This window comes from Gavia stellata, unplaced genomic scaffold (genome assembly GCF_030936135.1).
Source record: "Gavia stellata isolate bGavSte3 unplaced genomic scaffold, bGavSte3.hap2 HAP2_SCAFFOLD_42, whole genome shotgun sequence".
Lineage (NCBI taxonomy): Eukaryota > Metazoa > Chordata > Aves > Gaviiformes > Gaviidae > Gavia > Gavia stellata.
In genome coordinates this window covers 170,426-198,022 of record NW_026776913.1, presented here as the reverse complement: position 1 = coordinate 198,022, position 27,597 = coordinate 170,426, and the positions used below count along the sequence as shown (strand labels likewise).

Sequence of the window (27,597 nt, the reverse complement as noted above, 5' to 3'; positions counted from 1 at the left end):
GCGGGAGGATAATAAGGACATTCAAGAGTGTTGGCCCAAATGCTAATCACTGAGGGATTCTGGGTATGACTGGCTTCTAAAAAGACTTTGTACTGCTGATGACATTTGGGCCTCACCACCCAGCCAACTTCCCACCCACCCTACCATCCATTTCTTCAGCCTCGACAGCATCAGTCTGGCTCTAAGGAGACTCTGGGAGATGATGTCAAAGGCCTTGCAAAAGGCCAGGTACACAACGTGCCCTCGTTTCCCCTAACCATTCTGCTTCAGCAATGCCTTTCTTGTCCTTCAGGGGCCTGGAGATGGCTGCAGGACAACTTGCCCCATGTCCTCCTAAAGTCTGAGGTAGGCAGGCCACTTGCAATTCTGTCAATCCGCATCCCTGCCCTTCTTGAAGAGGGGTTTGATGTCTGCTTTTTCCAAGGACCACAGAACCTCCATGATTGCTCCGGCACTTTTGAGGTCACAATCCAGAATCACAGGCAAGGGTGACGTAGCAATCAGGAGCACTTGCTATGAGCCTGTCCAAGGCAGCTGAGATGAATGTAGCTGGGAAAATGGAAATTTCTTCTTGGAGTCACACAAAGAAATGTCGGAGCTCTGCCAGGTGCCCATGTCTCAGCTGGCCTTGTGCACTCCTCGTACACACACGGGTGATCAGAGAGAGGAGTCCTTGCCTTGCACGTGCAGAGGCAGTGCACTGCAGCAGTCACAGTGTCTCTCTGACCTCCTGCTGCTGCTCCCAGAGGCTGGGAGGCACCTCAGACCTGCGGTGTATCGCCCTGCTCTGCACTCGTCTGAGATGCTCCACGGCATGAGGAATGGACACGGGGACGTGGGTTAAATGAAGCACATCCCAGTGCTGCATCCAGGTGCTTTCCCAGGGGATGTTACTCTCAAAGTGAAGTGACCTTGAGACACTGTCTGTCCCAGAGGCCTTCATGGCACCCGCAGGAAGAGCTGATGGCATTTGTGCTCACTCGGGTTCATCTCCCCACACGCACACCATGTGCATGCTTACGTCTCGTCTGTACAATGCAAACCTGGACTTCTGACCTGGTCATTCGGTGTCCCTCTGTGGAGGGACAAGCAACCTCTCCGAGCTGGGGTGAGAGGCCAGTGCTGGACATGGTGGTGGTTATTGGCTGGTGTGTGACGACTGCCCTGGGGCAGCTGCCCGGGGTGTCCAGCGAACACGGGCACAGGTCAGACCCTGCTCTGCTGGTCCTTCATGTCTCTGACTGGTCCCACAACAGGAAATGGAGGCCAGTGAGAATGTCCATCCAGCCGGCACGCTGAGGAGATCTCCGCTGCAGGCAGCTTGCAGCCCCAGGTGCCAAACTTGCTGCCCAGGACAGCATGAGAGAATTGGCCCAGGGGATGCTCAGGAAGGTCCTTTTGCCCCAGGGACAGGGCAGCCTGCCCCCAGCTGCCACCCTCAGCAAAGGGTTTCTCTTTCCATGTCTCCCCTGCACACACACAGTGCCCTGCTCTTCTGCTTGCACATCCCATCTCCCCACAGAGCCTTTTCCCTAGCGAGCACATCTAGGCTGGCCTGGCCAGCCACTCCTGCACCCCCTCCCCAGGCTGTGGAGCCCAGGGCCATGGGGTGAGTCCGCAGGGTCATGCTGGTCATGCTGGGAGGCAGACCCAGCTCCGGGTGCCTACTGCCCCCTTCACCTTCAGCACTCAGACACTGCCCCACGGCTCCAGAGAAGATCTCAGAGAAAGTATCTCAGACAAACCACCCGGAGCAGGGTCCTTTATTTTGTTTAAAGACACAGCTCCCAATTTACACAAAGTCTCTGGGTCACACAGGACAGGCAGATACTGAAATAGAAATAGGATAAAGAATGACTTCCTTTTTGTGGACAGCATTAATACAACCAAGAAAAGCTAAAAACCAAAGAAACCAAAGAAAAAAACCTACCAAAGAGAGTCTGGGCATGTAATGAGTTACGAGACAAGGGATATGCAGTAGAACATGGGCAGATCATTGCTGCTTCTTAAAAGCAACAAGTCATCAGTTTCCTTAGGGCATCCTTGAGCTCCTGGTTCCTCATGCTGTAGATGAGGGGGTTCACTGCTGGAGGCACCACCGAGTACAGAAATGACACCACTAGGTCCAGGGATGGGGAAGAGATGGAGGGGGGCTTCAGGTAGGCAAACACTCCAGTGCTGATAAAAAGGGAGACCACGGCCAGATGAGGGAGGCACGTGGAAAAGGCTTTGTGCCGTCCCTGCTCAGAGGGGATCCTCAGCACAGCCCTCAAGATCTGCACATAGGACAGAACGATGAAAACAAAACACCCAAAAGCAAAGCAAGCACTAACCACAAGAAGCCCAACTTCCCTGAGGTAGGCGTCTGAGCAGGAGAGCTTGAGGATCTGTGGGATTTCACAGAAGAACTGGTCCAAGGCATTGCCTTGGCAGAGCGGTAGTGAAAATGTATTGGCCGTGTGCAGCACAGCATAGAAAAAAACACTGCCCCAGGCAGCTGCTGCCATGTGGACACAAGCTCTGCTGCCCAGGAGGGTCCCGTAGTGCAGGGGTTTGCAGATGGCAATGTAGCGGTCATAGGCCATGATGGTGAGAAAATAAAAATCTGCTGACATAAAAAATACAAGTAGGAATACTTGGGCAGCACATGCTGCATAGGAAATGGCCCTGGTGTCCCAGAGGGCATTGGCCATGGCTTTGGGGAGAGTGGTGAAGATGGAGCCCAGGTCGAGGAGGGAGAGGTTGAGGAGGAAGAAGTACATGGGGCTGTGGAGGTGGTGGTCGCAGGCTATGGCGGTGATGATGAGGCCATTTCCCAGGAGGGCAGCCAGGTAGATGCCCAGGAAGAGGAAGAAGTGCAAGAGCTGCAGCTCCTGCGTGTCTGCGAATGCCAGGAGGAGGAACTGGGTGATGGAGCTGCTGTTGGACATTGGCTGTTTCCTGGTCTTAAGTTCTGTCCAAAGAAGGAAAAGCCAGGAAAAATTTAGGACAGATTTCTCGAAGAAAATCCAGTCAATTTTTCATAGAAATCCCCCCGCAGTTGGAATGCATTTCCTTTCTCCAGTTTGTGCTGGCTGAGTGTGCTGTGAGCAGCAGGAGCTCTGCCCTTCTGCTGCTGAGGAGTCAGCTTTGCTCTGCTGCAGTGGGTACATGGGAGCTGGTTTGTGACAACTCTGATGTTCACAGGGGATGTCAGATGTAATCCATCTTTCATGGAAAAGTTCAGTATCTGCACTCATGACTCATGGGAGAACGTGGGCTGTGGCAGAGAGGCTTAACATGACTTTCTTACAATTTTGTCTATGTTTTTTCACAGAGCTGCAGTGTCCATCAGCCCTTTTCCCATCTGCCCTGTGTTTTCATTTTGCCACCTTGAAGATGCCTTCACACACAAATTACTCTTTTAAAAAAACCCTAAACCTGGACTCTGATGAGAGCAGAGGAGTCCTGTTTCACAGGACAGCTCTGCAAACTCTTCTCCAGCCCAGCCCAGAGGTGGAGGTGTGATGGAGAGGGCAGGACTCGACCCCTCCCAGAGAGAAGCAACTGACTCTGCGAGGAGAGTGCCGACCCCCAAGGAAAGGCTCCGCACTCCCGAGGATCCCACAGCAGAGCTGCGCCTTTCTGGGGGGCAGCTTGCAAGCCCTGCAGGACAGGCAAAGCAGAGACTCGGGGGTCCCTCCGATGGGAGGTTCTACAGAGAGAGTCAGCTCATTGCCCCGCAGACAGTGCCCAGCAGACATCTGCAGGGAAACACAGAAAGAGAGCTGCCTGAGCGCACCCTCCCCCTGTGCTTGTTTGCAGTGTCCTCCCAACCCCGTCCCTGTCTCTGCTGCCTGCAGCTGTCCCTGCCAGGAGCTGGTTCTCTGTCCCCTGTGTCTCCTCCCTGGCAGTGCTCACAGAGCCCATCCCACCCGCTGCCTGCTCAGCTCTGCCCTGCAGGGCCCTCCCTGCAGCAGGACACTGCCCAGGGGCATCTCTGGGTGTGCAGGCTCTGAGGGGAACATCAGACCAGCCCTGGCGAGGCTGGAAAAGTGACCCTGATGCTGTCTGTGACCACGGCATGGTGATTTCCAATACTCCCCGCTTTATTCACCTCTAAGAGGAACAGACTTGGAATTTCAGTGCCTCCTCCGGAAATGCGAGATTAATTCCTATGTGCCATTGCCCACCCAGACAACCCAGAGGAGAAGAGTGAAAGACCAGGATCCTTCCCTTTCAGGCAGCCCCTGCCTTGCTGTGCTTCCTGAAAAGTCTCCTGGGAAGATCCTGCAGTGATGTGGAGCTGTGAGCAGCCCTGACCCACACAGCACCCTCTCAACAGCAGAAGCACCCTGCCATTGCACTGGTCTCCCCTTCCACCCCCAGCTTCTCCCCACAGCGCCGTGGGGAGCTCCCCGGGCAGGCTGAGTGCTGACCCTGGCAGGCGGCAGAGTCCCTGCCCCAGCACCCAGCCCCGGGGGTGCAGGGACCCTGCTCGGAAGGACAGCCCTGGGCACCCCTGGCTGCACACCCACCTTCACACCCTGCAGCCGTCCCTGGCAGAAGGCAGCCCTCATGCCCTGTCCCTCTGATGGTGCAGCAGGGAAGCCCTGCTCTGGAACACCTCCTCCTCCTCTACACTGGAGCACCTGTGGCAGTTCTCCCTGAAAGGTCTCAGAGTTTGTGGGATGTGCCAGCATTAGGAGATCTTCTTGTGAACTACACCTAAATTGCCCCACACCCAGAGACTTACCGTGTCAAGGGCTGTGAAGATTTCTCCTCCAGTGAGCTCGCCTCTGTCCTCCCACCCCAGACTGCCTTTAACCTCTCTCTGCCTTGATCCTCTCCCCTCGGTGCCTGCAGGCAGTGCCCTCAGCCCTGCTGCGCTCTGCAGAGGAGCTGCTCCTGGGCAGAGCTGTCTCTCGACAGTGATGCCCGCTTGCCATGAGCTCCCTCTCTCCCAGGAGCCCGGCACAGCCTCGCAGCAGAGGACCATCTCAAGGTGTTTTAATGACCCCTCGGGTGGGTTTGGTGCCCAGTCCATGAACCTCAGACAGTGAGAGGGAGTTGAAGAAACCTCTCAAGAAGTCAGTGTCTGATGCAATCTCCACTGTTTCTTGCAGTGTTAATGGGTCCCACGGAGGGACATTGCTGACAAAGCCTCCCCAGGGGCTGCTTAGAGCAGAAAACTCCAGGCAGTGATGACAGGTAGGCAAAGTCAATGTGACGGAAGAAATTCTGAGTAACCCTGGATGTGTTACCTAAAGGCAAAGGGCCAAGCTCTGACCCCCAGTCCCTGGGAAGGGAGATCCGGTCCCTCACACATTGCTCAGGCCTGTTTCTTGGGGGATGTGATGTGGGGATGGGCAATGCCCAGGGCAGGACTACGGTAGGATACCTCCCAGGCTCCCAGGTGGGGAAGGGGAGGCAATGAGCCCCGAGTGCTGTAAGGACAAGGTGCTTCCTCATGGGTGTCAGTGGCAGAGACAACAGCCACAGCCGAGGAGGGAAAGAGCTGATCTCTCTTGGGGGCTTTTCCGACTTTCTCCATCCCTCTCTCATCTCCACCATTGGCTGTCCTACGGTCTCCCACACCTGCACCTCTCTCTGCAGGCTGTAGACATCCACCCTGCTACCCCACCTGGCTCTCACCTGAGCATCTTCCTTTACTGATATCTCTCCATCCTTCCTCGTTGTCCCTTGCAACACAAAGCCTTGGGTTGATCCAGTCTCCTTCTGGGTGACTTCTTACACCACAGCACTGGCCTTCGATTGACATTTCTCTTTCCTCGTGTCCAGTCTGGACCTCTCCAGCTGCACTTTGTGCTATAAGTTCTCCCTCATGCCGCTTCCCCCTACAAACAAAAGATTCCGTCATCCCTGAAACCACCTTTCCAGCAGTCTCAGGCTACTCCTATACTGCTCTGAGCCTCTCTGCCACTGGGTCAATGCTGCCCAGGTCCCTCAGCCGCCCCACACAGATCATGTGCACCCGGTCCCGAACCCCATCTTGGCAGACCTGCACTCGACAGTCTCTAGTTCCTCCTGACTTCTCCAAATTGGGGAGCCACCCTCTGGGACACACCCATGTGTGTGGAGCCACACCAGTGCTGAGTCAAGGGGGATGATCACTCAAGTTGTCTGGGTGGCCCACACTCCTCCTAACACAGCCCCGCGTGCAGCTGCCATTGTTCATAGGGACCATATGCTACTGGTTGTAGGGTACCCCTCGTAGTGCCCAGGCCCTGCTCCTCAGCTGCTCACGTCCCAGCCTGTCCTGATGCATGGGGTTATTCTCCCCCCGCGCCCCACCACTGCAGCTCGGATGCAGAAATGTTGAACCATACGACTGTCACAGAGTTCCTTCTCTTGGGCTTCCCCTCCCTCCACCATCAGGAGCCCCTCATGGCAATCGCTCTCCTGGCTTCGTACCTGGTGATCTTAGGGACAAACCTGCTGATCATCCCCTCGTTCTTGCTGAAGGAGACCTCCACAGTCCCACGTACTTTTTCCCCCGTAACCTCTCCTGTTTGGATGTTTTCATCACCATATCCATCATACCCAAAGCTGTATAAAACTTGTGCATGGCCAGCAAAGCCATGTCCTGCCCAGGCTGCTTAACTCAGTGCTACTTCTACTCCCTTCTGGGCTGCATCTTCATGTATGTCCAGCCTTCAAGTCACCACATTTCCTGAAACAAGGCAGTGGCCCTTCTCAACACAGTGCCAACTCCTTTGATGAGTCCCTTTGTTTTCAGCCTCAGGAACCAGCTGATGAAAGATGCTCTCAAGGCAGGTTTCAAAAGAAGTGGGATAACCTTCAGAAACCACTTTTCCACCTGAGGAGAGGTGTTGTAAGTGGATTTTAAAAGGGGAGAGGGGTGGGGAGGGCAAACACATGGTTATGATGCATCTGCAGAAATGAGACCTCTCTTTCTTAGCAGTGTAAGATCTCCTTAATCGAATATCACACCAAACTCTCTTCTGCAACAGGTCATCATAAGACGACCCTGCATAGCAATGCCTTTCAAATGACCTACAAGCACTTTACAAACCCTGGTGAATACCACAGTGGCATTTTCTAAGCGTGCAAACCAAGACAGAAAGCAACAAGCAGAGGACTTCATCCCTCCATGGCACACCCAATTCTCAACAAGCTTCACCCTCCTCCAGTTCTCATGCAACTGCGCCTTCCTCCTAAATCTGGTTTCCTGATTATTTTGGTGGCAGATCTTTGCTGAACCTCTTAGTCTTTAGGAAATGACAGAAAATAGGTGGAACACAATGGAGTGAACAATAACAGCTTGCTTTCTCGACCAAGTGGCACTTACATCTCTGTTAACCTCCTGGTCAGAACAAAAACATGCCTGAAATTCAGTCCAGTTGAACTGTTGAGAATGACCTCTCTTCTAATTTGGTCCAGAATCTAGAACATTGGTCAGGAATGTAGGTTTGAATAACAGTGCACCTGTCTCCTGATCACGTATGGTGAAATGAATGTCCACTCCTTGACACAATGCTCCCAGAGCCAATACTTCAGCTAATCCAGCACATTCAGTGGAATTAGCTTGTTCAGACATAGACTTTTATAACTTTAATGTCTAAAACGATGAGTTCATTCTCTGGCCTCTTTTGATAGCAGGGAAGATCAGGACTCTAGAGGGTGATATCATCTCCTCCTACAGTGGTCTTCAGGAGAACTGTGCTTAGCATAGACTTGGCAGCTTAGTTTTCCCATAGGTAATGCCAAGTGCCCTGAGCCACATACTGGGCAACGCGTGCTCATTTGCTCAAGGGAGGGACTCTTGCTCAGCAGGGCCCTCCTTTGAAGACATGAGGGTTACAATGGTTCCTTAAAGTCTCTCCAAAATTGAAGGGAAACCTCTCCTCTTCTCTAATCCCTGTCACAGTGTTGCCATTTTGTGCCAGTGGCTCTTTGCACAGTGGCAGCTATGAAGTGAGACCATGTGTCGGGGTACAGCCCTGTCCTGCCTGTCTTCTCATTCCAGCTCCTCTTTCCTTAGATACCCTCTGTGTGTCCTTGACGCTGCTGAACCCAGATACAGGCAGCGTGGTGGTCAGTGCAGTCAGAGCTGTGGGGCATAAGCTAATGGGCACTCACACACCTCAGTGGACAGGCAGAGGTTGGGGCAGAGTGTATGGGGCCAGGGTGCCAAGACATGTCCCTTATGTTCTCAACTCTCTTAATCTCTCGCTGTCTCTTTCTCCATCTTGCTCGTATCTTAGGGATCCATCTCAATCCCTCAGCTCTCTGACAGTTGTCTTTCAGCCATCTACATGGGATGTGATTTAGAGCGAGCAGTGAATCTGAGGCACCCTCCCCATGGAAGCACCTTCAGGACCAAGGCACCCCAGTGTAGGTGGGGTGAATGACTGAGTAAAAGGGCTCCTCCATTCCAGGAGCTCTCTGGGCTGTCTAGGTGACTGCCTCGGCCATCTCCAACTCGCTGTAAAGGTATAAAGTTTGAGAAAATTCTTCCTCAGAGTGAAGAAAAAGTCTATGGCATGATGCATTGCCCTAAAGGCTTTTTTTGCATGATGGAGCTTTTCTGTCGGGCCCCTCTTTCTGTTGCTTGAAAGCGGGACTTGGCTAACGCCTGTGCTGGGTGCTATGGGGAATAACTTAATGCGTCATAATGTAATGTGAGCAAATGAACATTCTCTTTCATTCCACAGAAATAGGCACCTCAGTGCGGCAACTCATCTCTCTCATGAGAGGAGGTTCTTTCAAGAAGAGCAGTTTGGCCCTCTCAAAGAACCTCTTCCTGCCCTTTCACGAGGAATGGAGCCCCTAAGCCAAGTGTGAATTCAGTCAGAGGAGGGAAAACCTCCATGTTGTCTCTGGCAGTGACTCCTTCCCGATTCCTTTGTACAACAAACACAGAAGCGCATGCCCTTCCTCAGGTTCCCTTCCTGCCAGGTGGGGAAAAGAAGGTCCTACAGCACTTCATGGAGAAAGAGGAATGGGACAAGCGGACATCACCAGTGGAGTTCCTCCTCCTGCTGGGACTGAGTAATGTCCCCAAGCTTCAGGTGCCCCTCTTTCTCCTCTCCCTCGGGATCTACATGGTGACAGTGTTTGTTAACATCCTCATTGTTGTGCTGGTGCTGCCAGATGGGCATCTTCAAAGTCCCATGTCCGTCTTCCTGGGGAATTTCTCCAGTGTGGAAATCTGCTACACCTCCACTATCCTGCCCAGGCTGTTGGCCAGCTTCCTAGCCAGGGACAGGACCGTTTCTGCTCAAGGTTGCATGGCACAGTTCTTTTTCTTTGGCTGTTTTGCAGGTACCGAGTGCTATCTGCTGGCCACCATGTCCTAGGATCGCTACTTGGCCATCTGTCAAGCCCTGCTCTAGGCAAGCCTCATGAACTGGAAGCTCTGTCTCCAGCTGGCGGCTGGGTCTTGGCTAGCAGCATTGCTCATGTCTACCATAGTCACCGGGCTCTTTTCCAGGTTACAGTTCTGTGCTCCCAATGCCACTGATCACTTCTTCTGTGGTTTTGCCCCATTGCTAGAGCTTGCCTGCAGTGACACCACGGTGCTTAGGCTGGTTACTTTCAGAGTCTGCTTTCTGGGTGTAGTCTTCCCATTTGGGCTCACACTGGTATCCTACATCTGCACCAGAGCTGCAGTCCTGAGGATCCCAACCACCATGGGGAGGCAGAAGGCCTTCTCCACCTGCTCCTCTCACCTCATCGTGGTGACCGTTTTCTGTGGCACCCTCGTCCTTGTCTATATGACACCCAGGACAGCCTCCCTGAGGCAGCTCCATGAAGTCCTCTCCTTTTTCTACACCATCCTCACGCCCCTGGTCAATCCACTCCTCTACAGCCTGCGGAACAGGGAGGTCAAGGGGGCTCTTGGAAATGCACTCAGAAAAACTGTGGCCTGCATTGAGAGCTCATACATGTTGTGATCCACCAGGAATAAACAGGTGGTGGATCTCTTTTGATCAAGTGGGGACCACTCGTAAGTGCCTCTTTTGTGTACCAGGTATATCTTTAGAAGTGCAGAATCTTGGGACTGGTTGTGGAATGAAAAGCGGGAGAAGGGAATTTGTGTCTTAAAGAAATATAGGTCTGGTCTTGAAGAGTGTAAAAAACTTGCCTGGCTTTCTTCCTTCTTTAAAGTAAAGCCAGTTGTGATCCTGCAAGTGGGAGCTGTTGAAATGCCGGACCTGCCCAGGAGTGGGAGGAAACTGACTCTAAGCATGCTGTTTTCTCTTCTGTCACCCAGCCAGGCTGAGGCGTGGCATTCCTGCATGTCTGGGATTCCTCAGGGCATCTCCCTATTGGCAGGGAGAAGTGGGCAGCTGGATCAAGCCCTTCCACTGGACATGTCTAAATCCAACTCGGTGAATCCCATCCCTCTTGTTCTCTGGGCTTCCTAGCAGAGGACAACTGTGAAAGCTACTCTGATAGGGTCAGCCCCTCTAAAAAAAAAAAAGTAGATCGTTGCGCAGAGGAAAGATGCACAAGTTGGGTCTCAGTTTCCCCATCTTTTAACACAGAAATCATTACTTCCCCCTTCTTTCCTTCTCATATTCTGACTCCCCTCCAACAATGTAATTACTTATTTGTTTCCCACTGTCTGACTTAGATACTGCAAACCGAGTCCTCCTGTTTTCTTCTTTCTTGCAAAAGAGAGCAAGGTCAGCTCATGGGATATGAGCACAGACACCCCCAGCAGCAGGCTCTCCCCATTTCCTAGGCTGAGGCAAGCGCACAAGGTGGGAATGTCTCCATCATCTCTGATTTGCGCAAGGGCCTTCAGCCCTGACATACTCCCACAACACACTTGTTCCTCCTCCACCCACAGACAGAAATTCCTTCCCACTTCCAGGCTCAGGTCTTGGCTGCAAGAATTTGCTGCACTTCAGAAGAGGCCTTGAGCTTCTTGGCTCTTCTTGGTGCTTAAGGCAATCTTCTGGGCTCCCTCCAGATTTCATGGGGGGACTTCTTGTCTCTAACAAGGACTTTATGACAAGTTTTAATGAAATGTTTGTTCTTCTGTCATTCCTGTGTGTGGAAAGAGTAGACACAGAGAAGGAGGATATACACCAAAAGGGATGCGAGTGAAGTGCCAGTAAGAACCAGGTCAGCTCCCCCCATGCCTGTGGCTTCCTGGCAAGGAGTCTGTCCTGAGAAGGGCATCCAGCCTCTGCCACTCTGGAGTGGGGAATCAGCAGTGCTCGTGCCTCCTGGGGGACACAAAAGATGACTTTTCAAGGGCACCTTTCCTCTGAACTGCTGTAGATTTGTCCTTGAGGATGAGGTATAGTGGCTGACAATGCAAATAGTGATTTAACTGGCATTGCCCAGAGTGGCCACCAGAGATGCAAACTGCTATGCTGCAGATAATTATATTAAGGCAGATTAATGTTGGGGGTTTGGTTTGGTGTGGTTTCTACTTTTTTTTAGCTACTGATACTCTTAGGGAAATCACACAAGCACCTGAAGGATTATTGAAGGTTTTCTGAGAGAAGCCCCAGCAGATTAGCATCTCAAGCAATGGGGTGCCAGAGGGCAAGGGAAGGATGGTTTGGGCACTGCCCTGGGATTTGGGAAACGAAAATGAGTTCTCCTCTCCTTGACACCCTGCCCTTCTCAGTGAGGGCTGTGAAAAACTCTGCCAACTAGGTCGGAATGCACAGCCGTGTCAGGGAACTTCTGTCTAACTGCAGCCAATGCGGTCCTCACAGCTCAGGATTTGTGTTTCCGTTGGAGTCCAAACCACTAAAATTCACACTGCCTCCGTCTTCACTATGACACTGGGTGTTGTGTGACACAACTCTCCTGGATCTCCAGGCAGGATGGGCAAAAGTTTGATACCTGAACGGGAACTCTTCCTCTTCCTGGAAATGTCAATGCCACAGGCTCGAGCCAAGAGGCCCAAGAAACAAAACTTCCCAGAGGGTCAGCTCATGAAAATGTCCCCCAGGCTGTGGGACTTGCTCTTGACTGACAGAGAATTTGTGAGTCTGGACAAATTTGTGAGTCTTCACCTATTTTTCCCTCTCTCTTTGTAACTTGGCTCTCAGCATTTCTGTATTGAATCTGCTTTGCCACTTTGAAAATGTGTCTTTGAGAAACTAGCTCGGGATATTTTCATTATCTTTTTTTTAGCCCAAATGAATATGCAGCATTGAAGTCGGTTTCCATATATGGAGCAGTTTTGCACAATGTCTGCTCCAAGAGGAGAAATATCTCAGCCTGCATCTGGAAATGAATGAAGCTGTGGGGGGTAAATGTGCTGCTTCAGACAATATGTGGTATGCATGCAAGAGAAAATGTTGTGAAGGTGAATGGGCATGAAAGAAATGGAAAACTGCCCATCCAATGGAGCTCTGCAAGCGGAGGATGGAGCCGTACATAACATGGCATGATCCAAGTGGGATCAGCATGGAGAGAAGACTTTTGTAGGGAAGGCGTTGCAATGGAGTACCTTGACGTCACCCAACTGAAAAAGAGAGATTGGACAGTGTGCTGAAGTGACAGGCAGAAGTGTCCTCGGCTAAAAGACCTTTGCTAAGAGGACTTTGGAGGGATTTGGGCTGCAGAGATTTGAGGTAGTCCTTTCATGACCTAAGCAAGCTGAGCTTTGGAGACAAGTGAAAATAAGGAAGCTCGCAAGGATGTTTTGGGATTCGTTGTACTATCTTTCCTCTCTCTTATAATTTAAAGATTACTGTATTGCCTTTAAGTAATCCATGCTCCATATCTTTTTTCTCTGCTTTTTTGAGGAGGGGGAGGTGGAAGAGAAATATAGTTTCTTTTTTAACCAAAGGCAGCCAATGGGCAGATCCCAGGTCAGTTAAAAGGTATAAAGGAAGGCAAAATTATGATGTGGTGTACACTGGCACAAGAAGATTTCCTGCATTTCCATTCTCTGAAGCCCTAACTGGGCGGCAGAGAGCCTGGAATCTCAGAGCTCCCTTCATCTGCCCTGCATTTCAGCATGTAAAATTAAGCTAACCTAGTCATAAAGTTGGTTTTGATTCTCTTCACAGCCTAAAGCACAGCATGGGGCGGGAGACAGGCAGGACACCTAAAGAGGACTCACACTTCTCTGCAAAAAAGCTTAGGTGCTTGCGGGAAGCACAGGAGGCATGGCATACCGATTCCAGGGTTCAACAACCTGGTCAAATGCCTTGTCTACATTTCTGTAATGGTGGCATCGATGCATGGCAGTTATGTGCGGACTCTGTACAAGGATCATAGAATCATCGATTCATAGAATGGTTTAGGTTGGAAACGACCTTTAAGATCATCAAGTCCAACCATAAACTTAACCCTGCTAAGTCCACCACTAAACCATGTCCCTAAGCGCCTCATCCACAGGTCTTTTAAAAACCTCCAGCGATGGTGACTCAACCACGTCCCATGGCAGCCTGTTCCACTGTCTGACAACCTTTTCAGTGAAGAAATTTTTCCTAATATTCAGTCTAAACTTCCCCTGGCACAACTTGTGGCTGTTTCCTCTTCTCCTATCACTTGTCACTTGGGAGAAGAGACCCCCACCCACCTCTTTATATGGGGACAATCACTTCCCTAGTCCTGCCGGCCACACTGTTTCTGATACAAACCAGGATGCTGTTGGCCGTCATAGCAATGTTGGCCAACAGATGAATGTTTCTTTTCCATAGGTATTCAGAGAGATCCTTCTTGTGCTCGGAAGAGGCTGTCCTGCAAGGCCTATCACATTTCCTGAGCTCCTTCCCCCTTCAGAGCTGCTTCCCATGGCACCACCTGGATCAGTCTCCCCATACATCAAAGTCTTCACCTCTGGAGTCCACCAGCCTGTGCTCTGCTGCTGGCCTTCCTTTGACACCTGGGACCCCACTATTTCCTTGTTTGCCAGTACCACCTCCAGGTGAGCATCCCCCTTGTTGGCCCACCTGGCAGCTCTGTTAGGAACTTGTCCCAGGATCCTCCAGGCTGCTGCCATCCTGTCGCTTTGCCTGGCCAGGGAATGCCAGGGCACTTACAGTCCCCCACAGGAACCTGCTCCTTAACCTGGACACTTCCTCGGCTTGCTGAGAGACGACTTCTGCTGTTTCCTCTCCCTGACAAAGTAGGATATGAGTGCCGATACCATGTCACCCTTACTGACTTCTCTTCTCATCCTCACTCACAGAAACTGTCCCAACCTGTTGCCCATCTCATAGAGGAGCTCCATATATCCTAGCTGCTCCTTCACAGAGGGTGCTTCCCCCCGATTCTCGTCCATCTGTCACCTTCTCCATCAGAGCCTGTATCCCTCCACTGCAGCACCCCAGCTCAGCAAGCTGTGCCACCACATCTCATTTAATCCCAAACCATCACAGTAGAGTGGCAAGTCCTGGGGCTTCAGCTCCTCCTGCCTGTGCTCCAGCTCCTCCTGGCCATGCACCTTTGGGCTGCAGCACCTCAGCCGTGGCACCGGGGTGGAGCGCAGACTTCTCACAGGCAAACCTGATCACTGATCCTGACCAGAAGACCATTATGCATCGAGCAGCTCCCACTCGGTACCGGCCATCATGGCACCTGCATGGCCTTGTCTCTGTCTGACAATGCAGCAGGAAGGTCTCATGAGAACATAATTTCTGACTGACTGTGGAGAAGAGGAATAGAGTAGTTTCCTCGTAAGGGAATACGGTAAGAGTTTGAAGGACCAAAACGGGAGACTGTCTTCTCTGGATGGGGTCTGCATGGCATGCTTCGCATGGCTGGGAGTCCCATCTGATGTTACACCACCTAGGCATCCCACCACCTAACTGGGTAAAAGATTACCTATACTATTCTCTCCTTCTAATCCTCGACCTAACTGCATTTTAAGTACCTTCCTTACTGGGATCATAATGGATCTACTGGTGAAGAGCTCTCCAGCACACTCCAATGGACTGGTAGGTGTGCAGTTTGCTCAGGTAACCCCTGGCTTCATCCCCATTCACAGCTGGTTGTTCTCCTCCAGAGCCCTGCCTCAAAGCACAAAGGCCTGGGAGACCTTGCTGGTGGAAACTGAGGCAAAGGGGACACAGAGCATCTCAGATCTATCTACACCTACTCTTACTAAACTTAGCAGTGGTTCCACAGTCTCTCTGTCTCTTCCTTAACTCTTCCTGAAGCAGCAACAGGTCATCTTAGTGCCCTTGAATTCCCTGTTGAGTGTCAATTGAGTTTTGATATGGACCATTGCTGTGCTTGGAGGATGCGGTCCATGAAGACAAGATGTGTGCAGGCACAGTGAGAAAAGGATTGTTCTGTTCCTGGTCTGTATCATCAAGGGAGTGAATAAAGATCCCTGTGTGATGTGCTTTGTGTTCACGCAATGCCTGCAGCTATTGGGCAGAGAAGGGACAGACTTTGCCTCTCTGATGATATCTGATGACTGATGCCTCTGAGTGATGGCAACAGTAAATGGCACACAGGCACCAAATCGCATTCTCTGCGATGCCACCTGGGGTGTATTGTCACGCACCCACCCTGAATGGGAATTGCTTTCCTGTTGGTCCTGTGATTTTCTTGCCAGCCCTGGCATCTCATGTAGCTCTGTGGGCCTGGATTTGAACCTTACATTGAGCAGCTGCCTTGAATTCTGTACCACAATGTGGGGATGAACACGAGACAGCTGCCAATACAGTCAGTGAAGATCTAGTAAACCCAACACCTGGAGGAGAGGAAGAAAGAGATGGAGCTCTCCCTATGGCATACGACTCCATTCCATCCTATGAATATCGCTACAGGCTGACCTGAACATAACGAGTAGGGACAGGTTCAGTTGCCCTTAATTTGGGCAGCAGCTGTCCTTTCAGTTGGCCAAAGGAAATTCCCAAGAGCCTCCAAGAAGATGCCCCAGATGTTGGCCTGTCTCTACATCAGCCTGCACGTACCTTCAATCTGTCTCTATTACCGGCACATATCTTTGACCACCTCTGGCACCTCAGATGTCACCAGACAACTGCATCTGAACAGCTCACTCCTGGCCTCCAGCTCCATTAATTACCATGGGAGCTGAGAGCAGGAGCTCACATGCAGGTGCCTATTGTGTGTCCACCTGAAGGGGGGCAGGAGGAATCCCACCTGCTGTGGGTCTGTGGTGTGCATGGGAGGGAGCTGAGTGCCCTTCCAGCCCCAGCACTCCAAACCCAGGATGAGATGCCTTGTCGGGCTCAGCTGCATCCCTTCCCTCAGCAGGGGTAAAGGAGATCCCTGCCTGTCCCTGTCTGGCTGTCCTGTCTAAAGATGGGCCAAGAAAAGTTGATATTTAGGTGTGACTCTGTCTCTCAGCAGGGAAATGACAGTGCTGGGAAGAAGTGTCTCTCCCCAGCTGCGGGAGGGAACCTCAGTGATTGCTCCAGCCTGTTTCACAGCAGGTTCCCCTGGAGCCCCAGGGACCCCTGGGGGGAGCCCCGAGGGGCAGAGAAAGTGCCGCCGTGGGCTGCTCCTCTGCTGCTGAGCTGGGCCGGGCTCCTGGGATGGAGGGAGCTCATGGCAAGCGGGCAGCGCTGAGGAGAGACAGCTCTGCCCAGGAGCAGCTCCTCTGCAGAGCGCAGCAGGGCTGAGGGCACTGCCTGCAGGCACCGAGGGGAGAGGATCAAGGCAGAGAGAGGTTAAAGGCAGTCTGGGGTGGGAGGACAGAGGCGAGCTCACTGGAGGAGAAATCTTCACAGCCCTTGACACGGTAAGTCTCTGGGTGTGGGGCAATTTAGGTACAGTTCACGGACAGATCTCCTAATGATGGCACATCACACAAACTATGAGAGCTTTCAGGAAGAAGTGCCGCAGGTGCTCCAGTGTAGAGGAGGAGGAGGTGCCCCAGAGCAGGGCTTCCCTGCTGCACCATCAGAGGGACAGGGCATGAGGGCTGCCTTCTGCCAGGGACGGCTGCAGGGTGTGAAGGTGGGTGTGCAGCCAGGGGTGCCCAGGGCTGTCCTTCCGAGCAGGGTCCCTGCACCCCCGGGGCTGGGTGCTGGGGCAGGGACTCTGCCGCCTGCCAGGGTCAGCACTCAGCCTGCCCGGGGAGCTCCCCACGGCGCTGTGGGGAGAAGCTGGGGGTGGAAGGAGAGACCAGTGCAATGGCAGGGTGCTTCTGCTGTTGAGAGGGTGCTGTGTGGGTCAGGGCTGCTCACAGCTCCACATCACTGCAGGATCTTCCCAGGAGACTTTTCAGGAAGCACAGCAAGGCAGGGGCTGCCTGAAAGGGAAGGATCCTGGTCTTTCAATCTTCTCCTCTGGGTTGTCTGGGTGGGCAATGGCACATAGAAATTAATCTCTCATTTCCGGAGGAGGCACTGAAATTCCAAGTCTGTTCCTCTTAGAGGTGAATAAAGCGGGGAGTATTGGAAATCACCATGCCGTGGTCACAGACAGCATCAGTGTCACTTTTCCAGCCTCGCCAGGGCTGGTCTGATGTTCCCCTCAGAGCCTGCACACCCAGAGATGCCCCTGGGCAGTGTCCTGCTGCAGGGAGGGCTCTGCAGGGCAGAGCTGAGCAGGCAGCGGGTGGGATGGGCTCTGTGAGCACTGCCAGGGAGGAGACACAGGGGACAGAGAACCAGCTCCTGGCAGGGACAGCTGCAGGCAGCAGAGACAGGGACGGGGTTGGGAGGACACTGCAAACAAGCACAGGGGGAGGGTGCGCTCAGGCAGCTCTCTTTCTGTGTTTCCCTGCAGATGTCTGCTGGGCACTGTCTGCGGGGCAATGAGCTGACTCTCTCTGTAGAACCTCCCATCGGAGGGACCCCCGAGTCTCTGCTTTGCCTGTCCTGCAGGGCTTGCAAGCTGCCCCCCAGAAAGGCGCAGCTCTGCTGTGGGATCCTCGGGAGTGCGGAGCCTTTCCTTGGGGGTCGGCACTCTCCTGACAGAGGCAGTTGCTTCTCTCTGGGAGGGGTTGTGTCCTGCCCTCTCCATCACACCTCCACCTCTGGGCTGGTCTGGAGAAGAGTTTGCAGAGCTGTCCTTTGAAACAGGACTCCTCTGGTCTCATCAGAGTCCAGGTTTAGGGTTTTTTTTAAAAGATTAATTTGTGTGTGAAGTCATCTTCAAGGTGGCAAAATGAAAACACAGGGCAGATGGGAAAAGGGCTGATGGACACTGCAGCCCTGTGAAAAAACACAGACAAAGTTATAAGAAAGTCATGCTGAGCCTCTCTTCCGCAGCCCACGTTCTCCCATGAGTCATGAGTGCAGATATTGAACTTTTCCATGAAAGGTGGATTACTTCTGACATGCCCTGTGAACATCGGAGATGTCACAAGTCAGCTCCCGTGTACCCCCTGCAGCAGAGCAAAGCTGACTCCTCAGCAGCAGAAGGGCAGAGCTCCTGCTCCTCACAGCACACTCAGCCAGCACAAACTAGAGAATGGAAATGTATTCCAACTTGGGGGGGGGGGCGGGGGGTGGGATTTCTATGAAAAATTGAGTGGCTTTTCTTCGAGAAATCTGTCCTAACTTTTTTCCTGTCTTTTTCTTCATTGGACAGAACTTAAGACCAGGAAACAGCCTATGTCCAACAACAGCTCCTTCACCCAGTTCCTCCTCCTGGCATTCGCAGACACGCGTCAGCTGCAGCTCTTGCACTTCTGCCTCTTCCTGGGCATCTACCTGGCTGCCCTCCTGGGCAATGGCCTCATCATCACCGCCATAGTCTGCGACCACCACCTCCACAGCCCCATGTACTTCTTCCTCCTCAACCTCTCACTGCTTGACCTGGGCTCCCTCTCCACCACTGTCCCCAAAGCCATGGCCAATTCCCTCTGGCACACCAGGGCCATCTCCTTTGCAGGATGTGCTGCCCAAGTATTCCTGCTTGTATTTTTTATGTCAGCAGATTTTTATCTTCTCACCATCATGTCCTACGACCGTTATGTTGCCATCTGCAAACCCCTGCACTACGGGACCCTCCTGGGCAGCAGAGCTTGTGTGAAAATGGCAGCAGCTGCCTGGGGCAGTGTTTTTTTCTACGCTGTGCTGCACACGGCCAATACATTTTCACTACCGCTCTGCAAAGGCAATGCTGTGGACCAGTTCTTCTGTGAAATCCCACAGATCCTCAAGCTCTCCTGCTCAGACGCCTACCTCAGGGAAGTTGGGCTTATTGTGGTTAGTGCTTGTTTCAGTTTTGGGTGTTTTGTTTTCATCGTTCTGTCCTACGTGCAGATCTTGAGGGCTGTGCTGAGGATCCCCTCTGAGCAGGGACGGCACAAAGCCTTTTCCACGTGCCTCCCTCACCTGGCCGTGGTCTCCCTGTTTATCAGCACTGCCGTGTTTGCCCACCTAAAGCCCCCCTCCATCTCCTCCCCATCCCTGGACCTAGTGGTGTCATTTCTGTACTCGGTGGTGCCTCCAGCAGTGAACCCCCTCATCTACAGCATGAGGAACCAGGAGCTCAAGGATGCCCTAAGGAAACTGATGACTTGTTGCTTTTAAGAAGCAGCAATGATCTGCCCATGTTCTACTGCATATCCCTTGTCTCGTAACTCATTACATGCCCAGACTCTCTTTGGTAGGTTGTTTGGTTTTGTTTCTTTGTTTTTTAGCTTTTCTTGGTTGTATTAATGCTGTCCACAAAAAGGAAGTCATTCTTCATCCTATTTCTATTTCAGTATCTGCCTGTCCTGTGTGACCCAGAGACTTTGTGTAAATTGGGAGCTGTGTCTTTAAACAAAATAAAGGGCCCTGCTCAGGGTGGTTTGTCTGAGATCCTTTCTCTGAGATCTTCTCTGGAGCTGTGGGGCAGCATCTGTGTGCTGAGGTGAAGGGGGCAGTAGGCACAGTAGGCACCTGGAGCTGGGTCTGCTTCCCAGCATGACCAGCATGACCCTGAGGACTCACCCCATGGTCCTGGGCTCCACAGCCTGGGGAGGGGGTGCAGGAGTGGCTGGCCAGGCCAGCCTAGATGTGCTCGCTAGGGAAAAGGCTCTGTGGGGAGATGGGAAGTGCGAGCAGAAGAGCAGGGCACTGTGTGTGTGCAGGGGAGACATGGAAAGAGAAACCCTTTGCTGAGGGTGGCAGCTGGGGGCAGGCTGCCCTGTCCATGGGGCAAAAGGCCCTTCCTGAGCATCCCCTGGGCCAATTCTCTCATGCCGTCCTGGGGAGCAAGTTTGGCACCTGGGGCTGCAAGCTGCCTGCAGCGGAGATCTCCTCAGCGTGCCGGCTGGATGGACATTCTCACTGGCCTCCATTTCCTGCTGTGGGACCAGTCCCACCAGGGCTGCTCTGCTGGGCTTGGCTGGGGAGAGGGCAGGGAGGTGGCAAGATTCAGAGAGGGGCTGGGATGGCTGGGATGGCAAGTGCCCCGGAGAGGAGAACTCCAGTGAGCAGCTCAAGCGTGTGAGTGGGCAGGGTGGGGGCACACAGCAGGGTCCTCGCACAGCCGGGCTCCTGCGAGAGACATGGAGGACCAGCAGACAGGGTCTGGCCTGTGCCCGTGTTCGCTGGACACCCCGGGCAGCTGCCCCAGGGCAGTCGTCACACACCAGCCAATAACCACCACCATGTCCAGCACTGGCCTCTCAGCCCAGCTCGGAGAGCTTGCTTGTCCCTCCACAGAGGGACACCGAATGACCAGGTCAGAAGTCCAGGTTTGCATTGTACAGACGAGACGTAAGCATGCACATGGTGTGCGTGTGGGGAGATGAACCCGAGTGAGCACAAATGCCATCAGCTCTTCCTGGGGGTACCATGAAGGCCTGTGGGACAGACAGTGTCTCGAGGTCACTTCTCACTTCGAGAGTAACATCCCCTGGGAAAGCACCTGGATGCAGCACTGGGATGTGCTTCATGAAACCCACGTCCCCGTGTCCATTCCTCATGCCGTGGAGCATCTCAGACGAGTGCAGAGCAGGGCGATACACCGCAGGGCTGAGGTGCCTCCCAGCGTCTGGGAGCAGAAGCAGAAGGTCAGAGAGACACTGTGACTGCTGCAGTGCACTGCCTCTGCACGTGCAAGGCAAGGACTCCTCTCTCTGATCACCCATGTGTGTACGAGGAGTGCACGAGTCCAGCTGAGACATGGGCACCTGGCAGAGCTCTGACATTTCTGTGTGTCTGTCCAGGAACCAATCCCCACCGTCCCAGCGACTTTCATCTCAGCTGCCTTGGACAGGCTCATAGCAAGTGCTCCTGACTGCTACGTCACCCTTGCCTGTGATTCTGGATTGCGACCTCAGAAGTGCCGGATCAACCAGAAATTTTCTGGGGGCCTAGGAAAAAGCAGACATCAAACCCCTCTTCAAGAAGGGCAGGAATGAGACTTGGGAGAATTACAGGCTCGTCTGCCTACCTCCGTCCCTGGAAAGGTGATGGGGCATATCCTTCTGCAGCCTTTTCCAGGCACATGAAGGGCAAGAAAGGCATTGCTGAACCAAAATGCTCTGGGGGAAAGAAGTGCATGTTGTGTACCTGGAATTTTGAAAGCCCTTGGACACGGTCTCCCATCGCGTCCTTATAGCCAGATCGGTGCTATCTGGGCTGAAGAGGTGGATGTTATAAGGGATGGGAAGTTGGCTGGATAATCAGGCCCAAATGTCATCAGTGCTACCAAGTCCTCCTGGAAGCCAGTCACTGTTGGCATCCCTCAGTGATCAGCACTTGGGCCAACACTGTGGAAAATCTTTATTATCCCCCTGTATGATGTGACGGCGTGCACTTTTAGCTCCTTTGTGGATGACACAAAGCTGTGCAGAAGCCTTGAGGAACCTCCTCTAGTTCACTCTGCCTTGAGCATGAGAGTCAGACAAGAAGATGTTCAGGGATCTCTTCTAATCTAAGTTATTCAATGATTCAGTGAATCTTTCCTTTGGAGAGATTTCTGAAGACAGACTAGAGGAAGAAGAGAAAAAAAAAGGAGAGGCAGGAAGTACAAAATGCATCAACATAAGTACAACAGTTCTTGTGGAGAATGTTTCTCTACTCAAATCGTTGGTGGGAAACATATTGGATAAATTTGATGAAATAAGCATATTTTCATCTGGTCAGGTCCTGGGCCACAAGGAGAGTGCTGGACGGGTGTGACATTATGAGGTCAGTTGTGTCTCAGAAACTCATCATCGAGTAGGAAGCATAGGGCTGTGAAGGGGACTGTGGGGTCAGTTCTGTCTCTGGAGGTGATAGGCCAGCAGCAGGAACATGGCTGGGAAAGTAGCTCTGCCGAGTAGCCCGTGGGCCCTATCCAGGAAGGGGGCTTGGGTACGGGTTGTCATGTCCATTCTGCCTGAGCACATGATGGGACCGTAGCAGGTACATGGCTTGGTCCTATCTCTCTGAGAAACTGAAAGGCCAGCAGCAGCCATGTGGTTTAGACGATCGTGGTGAGGTCACTTCTCTCTGGTCAGCTGAAAGGCCACAAGAAGGCTGATGGGACGGGTCCCCTGCTGGAAAGGCAGTTTCTGAGGTGGTAGAGCTTTCCTTGGTAGTGGGAAAAAGCAGGAGAGAGGGAAAGAGGAGTCACAAAGTGCAACTTGAAAGGTGGAGACTGGCTGTCTGGAGGAAGAAATGTCATTCGAAGGGTAGGGCTGTGGTCACCCAGAGCGAGTCTGGATCAGCCCACGGCTTTGTGTTTCAACAAACAGCCACCGAGAGTGGAGACCCGTCAGTGAAGGTACGGAAATGCTAGGGTGAGAGCAGGGTGGGGAAGCGAGATGGGTGTAACCAGCCTGCGCAGGAGCAGGGGCAGGTTGTGGGCAGTGTAGAACAGCCTGCAGTGGGTGCTGGCCAGGCTGGAAGTCATCACAAGAACCCAGGTCTTTGTTCCCTTGGCTATGGCAGTCGTCTCTGCACAGATGCCTTTGAGAAGACATGTTCTCATGGCACCAGGGCCTCGTTGCCTCCATGCAGCCAATGGGGAAGCTGGAAATGGTTGTGCCATCGTTGTCCTTCACGTTGCCTTGCACACCCCACATCCCATGGTCCAAGTGAGAGCCCTGAGCCGTGTGTGAGGGACAGGATCCCCCTCCCAGGGGCTGGGGATCTGGGCTTGGCCTTTCTGGTGCATAAAGGAAACCAAGGCTTGACTCAGCATCAGAGCCACCTGCACAGTGCCTTTGCCTACCTGCAATCACAGCCTCCAGTTATCGGCTCTAACAAGTCCCTGGGGAGGCTTTGTCAGTAATGGCCCTCAGTGGGGCCCAGTAATGCTTCAGAGTAGTTTAGGTTTGTCTTCTGCCTTTGTCTCCTTGAGGGGATTGTTCAGTCTCTTCTCAGTACCTGAGGCTCCTGGACTCAGCACTACATACACCATGGGGCTCATTAAAATGCAGAAAGCGCTAACGAGCTATGCCTCTTCTATAGTTTTCTTCAGGTCTTCAACATTTGTATAGCCAATTAGAGAGGTAGGCACCTACCCTGAAGTAGCATAAGTAAATAGGACTTTGAAGAGGTGATAGGAGAATTCTCCAGTTGATACGGATGCAGAATGTCTCCTAAAGAGGTGGGGACAGGTAGGAAAAGCAGTCCCTTGAGGCCAGACACGGTATGGACAACCTTGCTCCTCACCTCTCCAACCCTGCCATTGCTCTCGTTGGCCACCGGGGACTTGCTTCACTTTTCTTTACATCAGACTTCTCCACCAAAGTCTGCAGCTGAATATTACAGCTGCTTTGCAGCAATTCCTGCCTGCTCTCCGTGGAGAACTGCCATGGAAACAGGGTTTTTTAATTGGGGGAAAGAAACAAGAAGAAAAAGTAAAACACAAGAGAACTTAATCCACTATAAACACAATTCTCAGCTGTATGGTTATTTTTGGCAGCTTCCAACTAGGTTCACCACCCCAACTGAAGAGTTGCCTATAGGGACTATGAGGGAGAGTACTGAAAGACAATGACGCTTTACCTCCCTGGGGCTCAAAGCAGGGTGATAGGTGAGAGGGATCTGAATGATCAAAGAGTAAGAGGAGGAAAACCTCTGGATCACCATGGAAAGTGCGCATGTCCAGATTGTTTTCTGAAGAGATGACCTCAGACGTGGGGAGTTTGATCAGGACAGGTAGAAACACCTGGAAGGTTAGGGAGATTAAATACGCAGCATGATAGACAGAGTACTGGCAATGCAAGCACAGGGCAAGATCAGGATTTCTTCGACCGCAATTAATACACAGTCTCAAAAGTCCCATTTTGGCAGGATGGAAAATACAGTGACATTTTATTGAAAGCACTGAAACATTGCAGCTGGTAAAAAGGTGCTGGGTTTTTTTTTCTTTTTTTTATAAAGTATTGAGAGCAGTTCCCAGGTTTTCAGGCAGAGCTCCGGGGTCTGTCCATAAGCAGCCAGTGCCACCTCGAGAGCTGTATCTGAGGTACTTGCCGGGGCATGTAAAGGACCACTTCCCCTCCTGGTCCAGACCTATGGCCTTACCAGTACCAGAGCCCCAAGACCCCATAGTTTCTCCAGGCGATGCTTTGGACCACCTGCTCCCTCCAGGAGTCAACTCCCAGAACCCCGGCGCTCTCTGGCATGCGGTCCAGACTTAAGGTCTCTCTGGTACCTGGCTCCCAGGCCCCTTATCCTACTCACTGGCTACTCCAGCCTGATGTTGGCTAGCAGTTACACACACTGACACGCACATCCACATGATATGCAGGCACTCGGGTCTCTCCAGTGGCTACCCCTTGGGCACGTGAGCCCCTCTGACTTGTGGTCCCCCCTCCAGGGGCTGGCACTCACACCTCCACACGCACAAAGGGCACAGATCCCCCTCACCCCAGGAAGTAGTGAAATGGAGTTTAACAAGAAGGCAGGACAGGCTGGGGCCATCAGTTGCAGGGCATGGCCGGACAAGTGTACTTATCAGCAACCTTCTTCATCGTGACTAGCTATTTTTAGCCCTACTTCATCCCCAAACAACCTCGAGTCCTCCCTTTCCCTGCCATCGGTCCTTTCCTCAAAATCTCATCGGAAATCTTCATTACGTGAAATAGGAACCGGGTTTGCAGATCCACTTTCAAGAAGACAAAGACAAAAAGCATGAGTAAAAGCATGATCATTCAATTGCAGTAGCTGAATCTACTCATGACCCCTCCAGTAAGGGGAAGCCCCGGGACCTTGCAGGGGAGCAGCAGGGGATTACCAGGCACAGTTGAGTTTCTGCCCATGGTCGAGGCTTCAGCAAGGGGTCGGTCTCCAAGGGTTTCTCTATAGGAAGTGGGGAGCGTAGGCTGTGCATGCACACCAAGAACTGTGATATATTCTCTAGCTGTGTGGAGTCAGCAAGATGTGTGTCTGCTTTAGCAGGTGTCCTGGCCTAATAAGCACAAGCTTTCTACATATCTGGCCATGTAGTATCTGCTCCTCCATTGGTACCTGCAATGGTATCAGCATCTTCAAGGGCGTCTCCATCGGCAGTTGCATCTGAAATTGGACTTGCATCTTCAATGCCATCTGCTGTGGTATCTGCAGCTGCAATGGTGTCTGACACAGCACCTTCATGTCCAGTGGTGTCTGTAATCGTATCTGCATCTGCAATGGCATCTCCAGTGGCATCGATGCCAGTACCTTCAAAGGAATCTTCAATGGCATCTGCAATGGTATCTGCATCTCCAGGAGTGTCTGCGCCTGCAATGGTGTCTCCAAAGGAACCTGCATCTCCTCAACATCGGCGTTTTGGGTGGGGTCTGTAATGGTATCTCCACCTGCAATGGTACCTACATCTGCCGTGGTGTCCTCCTCTGCAATAGTCTGCTGTGAGGATGATGTGGGAGAAGATGTTAAAGCCTTGCTGAAGTCAAGGTAGACAATATCCACTGCCCTCCCCTCATCTATCCATGCAGTCATGCCATTGTAGAAGGCTATCAGATTGGTCAGACATGACTTCCCCTTGCTGAATCCATGTTGACTACTTCTGATAACCTTCTATTTTTCCAGATGCTTTGAGATGACGCCCAGAATCAGCTGTTCCATCCTGTTTCCAGAAATGGAGGTGAGGCTGACTGGCCTGTAGTTGCCCTCGTCTTCCTTCCTGCCCTTTTTCAAGACTGCAGTGACATTGGCTTTCCTCCAGTCCTCAGGCACCTCGCCTCTTCTCCAGGACCTTTCCAAGATGATAGAGAGGGGCCCACCAAGGACTTCTGCCAGCTCCCTCAGCACTTGCGGCTGCATCCCATCAGGACCCATGGACTTCTGGACGTCCAGTTTACTTCATTGGTCTCTGACTTGATCCTCCTCTACCAAGGGAAAGTCTGCCTTCCTCCACACTTTCTCTGTGACCTCCAAAGTCTGGGACTCCTGAGGGCTGGCCGGAGAGGCAAAGACTGAAGCAAAGAAGGCGTTTGGGAACTCCACCTTCTCTGCATCATCTCTCACCATGGCACCTGCCTCATTCGACAGTGGGACCACCTTTTCTCCAGGTTTCCTTTCACCTCCGCTGGACTTGAAGGAACCCTTCCTCTTGACTTTGACATCCCTTGCCAGGTTGAATTCCAAGGAAGCCTTGGCTTTCCTCCTTCCATCCCTGCGTACTCTGACAGCATTCCTGACATCTTCCCAAGCGGTCAGTCCTTCTTCCATTGACTCTAAAATTCCTTCTTCCACTTGAGCTTTTTCAGCAGCTCCCTGATCAGCCATGCATGTCTCCCTGCTTCCCTTGCCTCATTTCCTGCTCTTAGGGATACACCGATCCTGAGCTTGGAGGAAGCGGGACATGAAGATCATCCAGCTCTCTTGAGCCCCCCTACCCTCTAGAGCCCTAACCCATGGGATTTCTCCAAGCAGTTTCTTGAGAAGATCAAAGGTAGCCCTCCTCAAGTCCAAGGTCACAATCCTTCTCGTCCTTTTGTGCATACTGCACATGACCTGGTACTCTATCTTCTCATGATCCCTACAGCCAAGGCTGCCCCCGAACCTTCATGTCCCTCACCAGTCCCTCTTTGTTGTCAGTCCTAGGTCCAGTAGAACACCTCTCCTTGTTGTCTCCTCCACCACCTGAGCCAAAAAGTTATCATCAATACACTGGTGGAACCTCCTGGACTGTACATGCCTGGCTGTGTAGGGTGGGTGAAATCCCCCAGGAGAACAGAGGCCTGTGATGGTGAGATGACTCTCAGCTGTCTGTAGAAGGCCTCATCAGCTTCCCCACCCTGATCAGCTGGGCTGTAGTCAACACCCACAACAGCATCTCTCATGTCAGCCTGCCCCTTAATCCTTACCCACAAGCTCTCAACTCGCTCTTCATCTGCCCCCAGGGAGAGCTCGATACATTCCAGTTGCTCTCTCCACATAAAGAGCAACTCCACCACCTCCCCTTGCTGGCCTATCTTTCCTAAAAAGAACACAGCCATCCATGACAGCGTTCCAGTCATGTGAGCTACCCCACCATGTCTCAGTCATTGCAATGAGATCATGGCCCTGCGACCACACACAGGTCTCCAATTCTTCCTGTTTTATTCCCTGTGCTGCTCGTTCTGGGCATCATCTCAAAGCACATGGAGGAAAAGAAGGTTATCAGAAGTAGTCAACATGGACTCACCAAGCAAAGTCATGTCTGACCAATCTTATAGCCTTCTACAATGGCATGACTGCATGGATAGATGTGGGGAGGGCAGTGGATGTTGTTTACCTTGGCTTCAGCAAGGCTTTTGACACCATCTCCCACATCATCCTCAGAGGCAAGCTTAGGAAGTGT

General features: G+C 52.3%; 2 protein-coding genes across 2 annotated transcripts; one reads left to right on the top strand and one right to left on the bottom strand.

The window, feature by feature from the left end:
• Positions 1-2,006: 2,006 nt before the first annotated feature.
• On the bottom strand, positions 2,007-2,936 carry LOC132321519 (olfactory receptor 14C36-like). The gene has a single exon (XM_059835015.1). It carries the CDS (start codon positions 2,928-2,930, stop codon positions 2,007-2,009), a length of 924 nt encoding a protein of 307 aa, XP_059690998.1. The 5' UTR covers positions 2,931-2,936.
• Positions 2,937-8,951: 6,015 nt separating this feature from the next.
• On the top strand, positions 8,952-19,412 carry LOC132321394 (olfactory receptor 14A16-like). Its single transcript, XM_059834892.1, has 2 exons — positions 8,952-9,288; positions 18,466-19,412. The coding sequence occupies exons 1-2, from the start codon at positions 8,952-8,954 to the stop codon at positions 19,410-19,412; spliced, it is 1,284 nt and encodes a 427-aa protein (XP_059690875.1).
• The last annotated feature ends 8,185 nt before the right edge of the window (positions 19,413-27,597 follow it).

Excerpts from the sequence above, each read along its gene's own strand:
- LOC132321519 (XM_059835015.1), bottom strand. The coding sequence starts at position 2,930 with ATGTCCAACAGCAGCTCCATCACCCAGTTCCTCCTCCTGGCATTCGCA.
- LOC132321394 (XM_059834892.1), top strand. The coding sequence starts at position 8,952 with ATGGAGAAAGAGGAATGGGACAAGCGGACATCACCAGTGGAGTTCCTC. Across the intron at positions 9,289-18,465 it reads TTTCTTTGGCTGTTTTGCAG|AACTTAAGACCAGGAAACAG; the intron begins GTACCGAGTGCT and ends TTCATTGGACAG.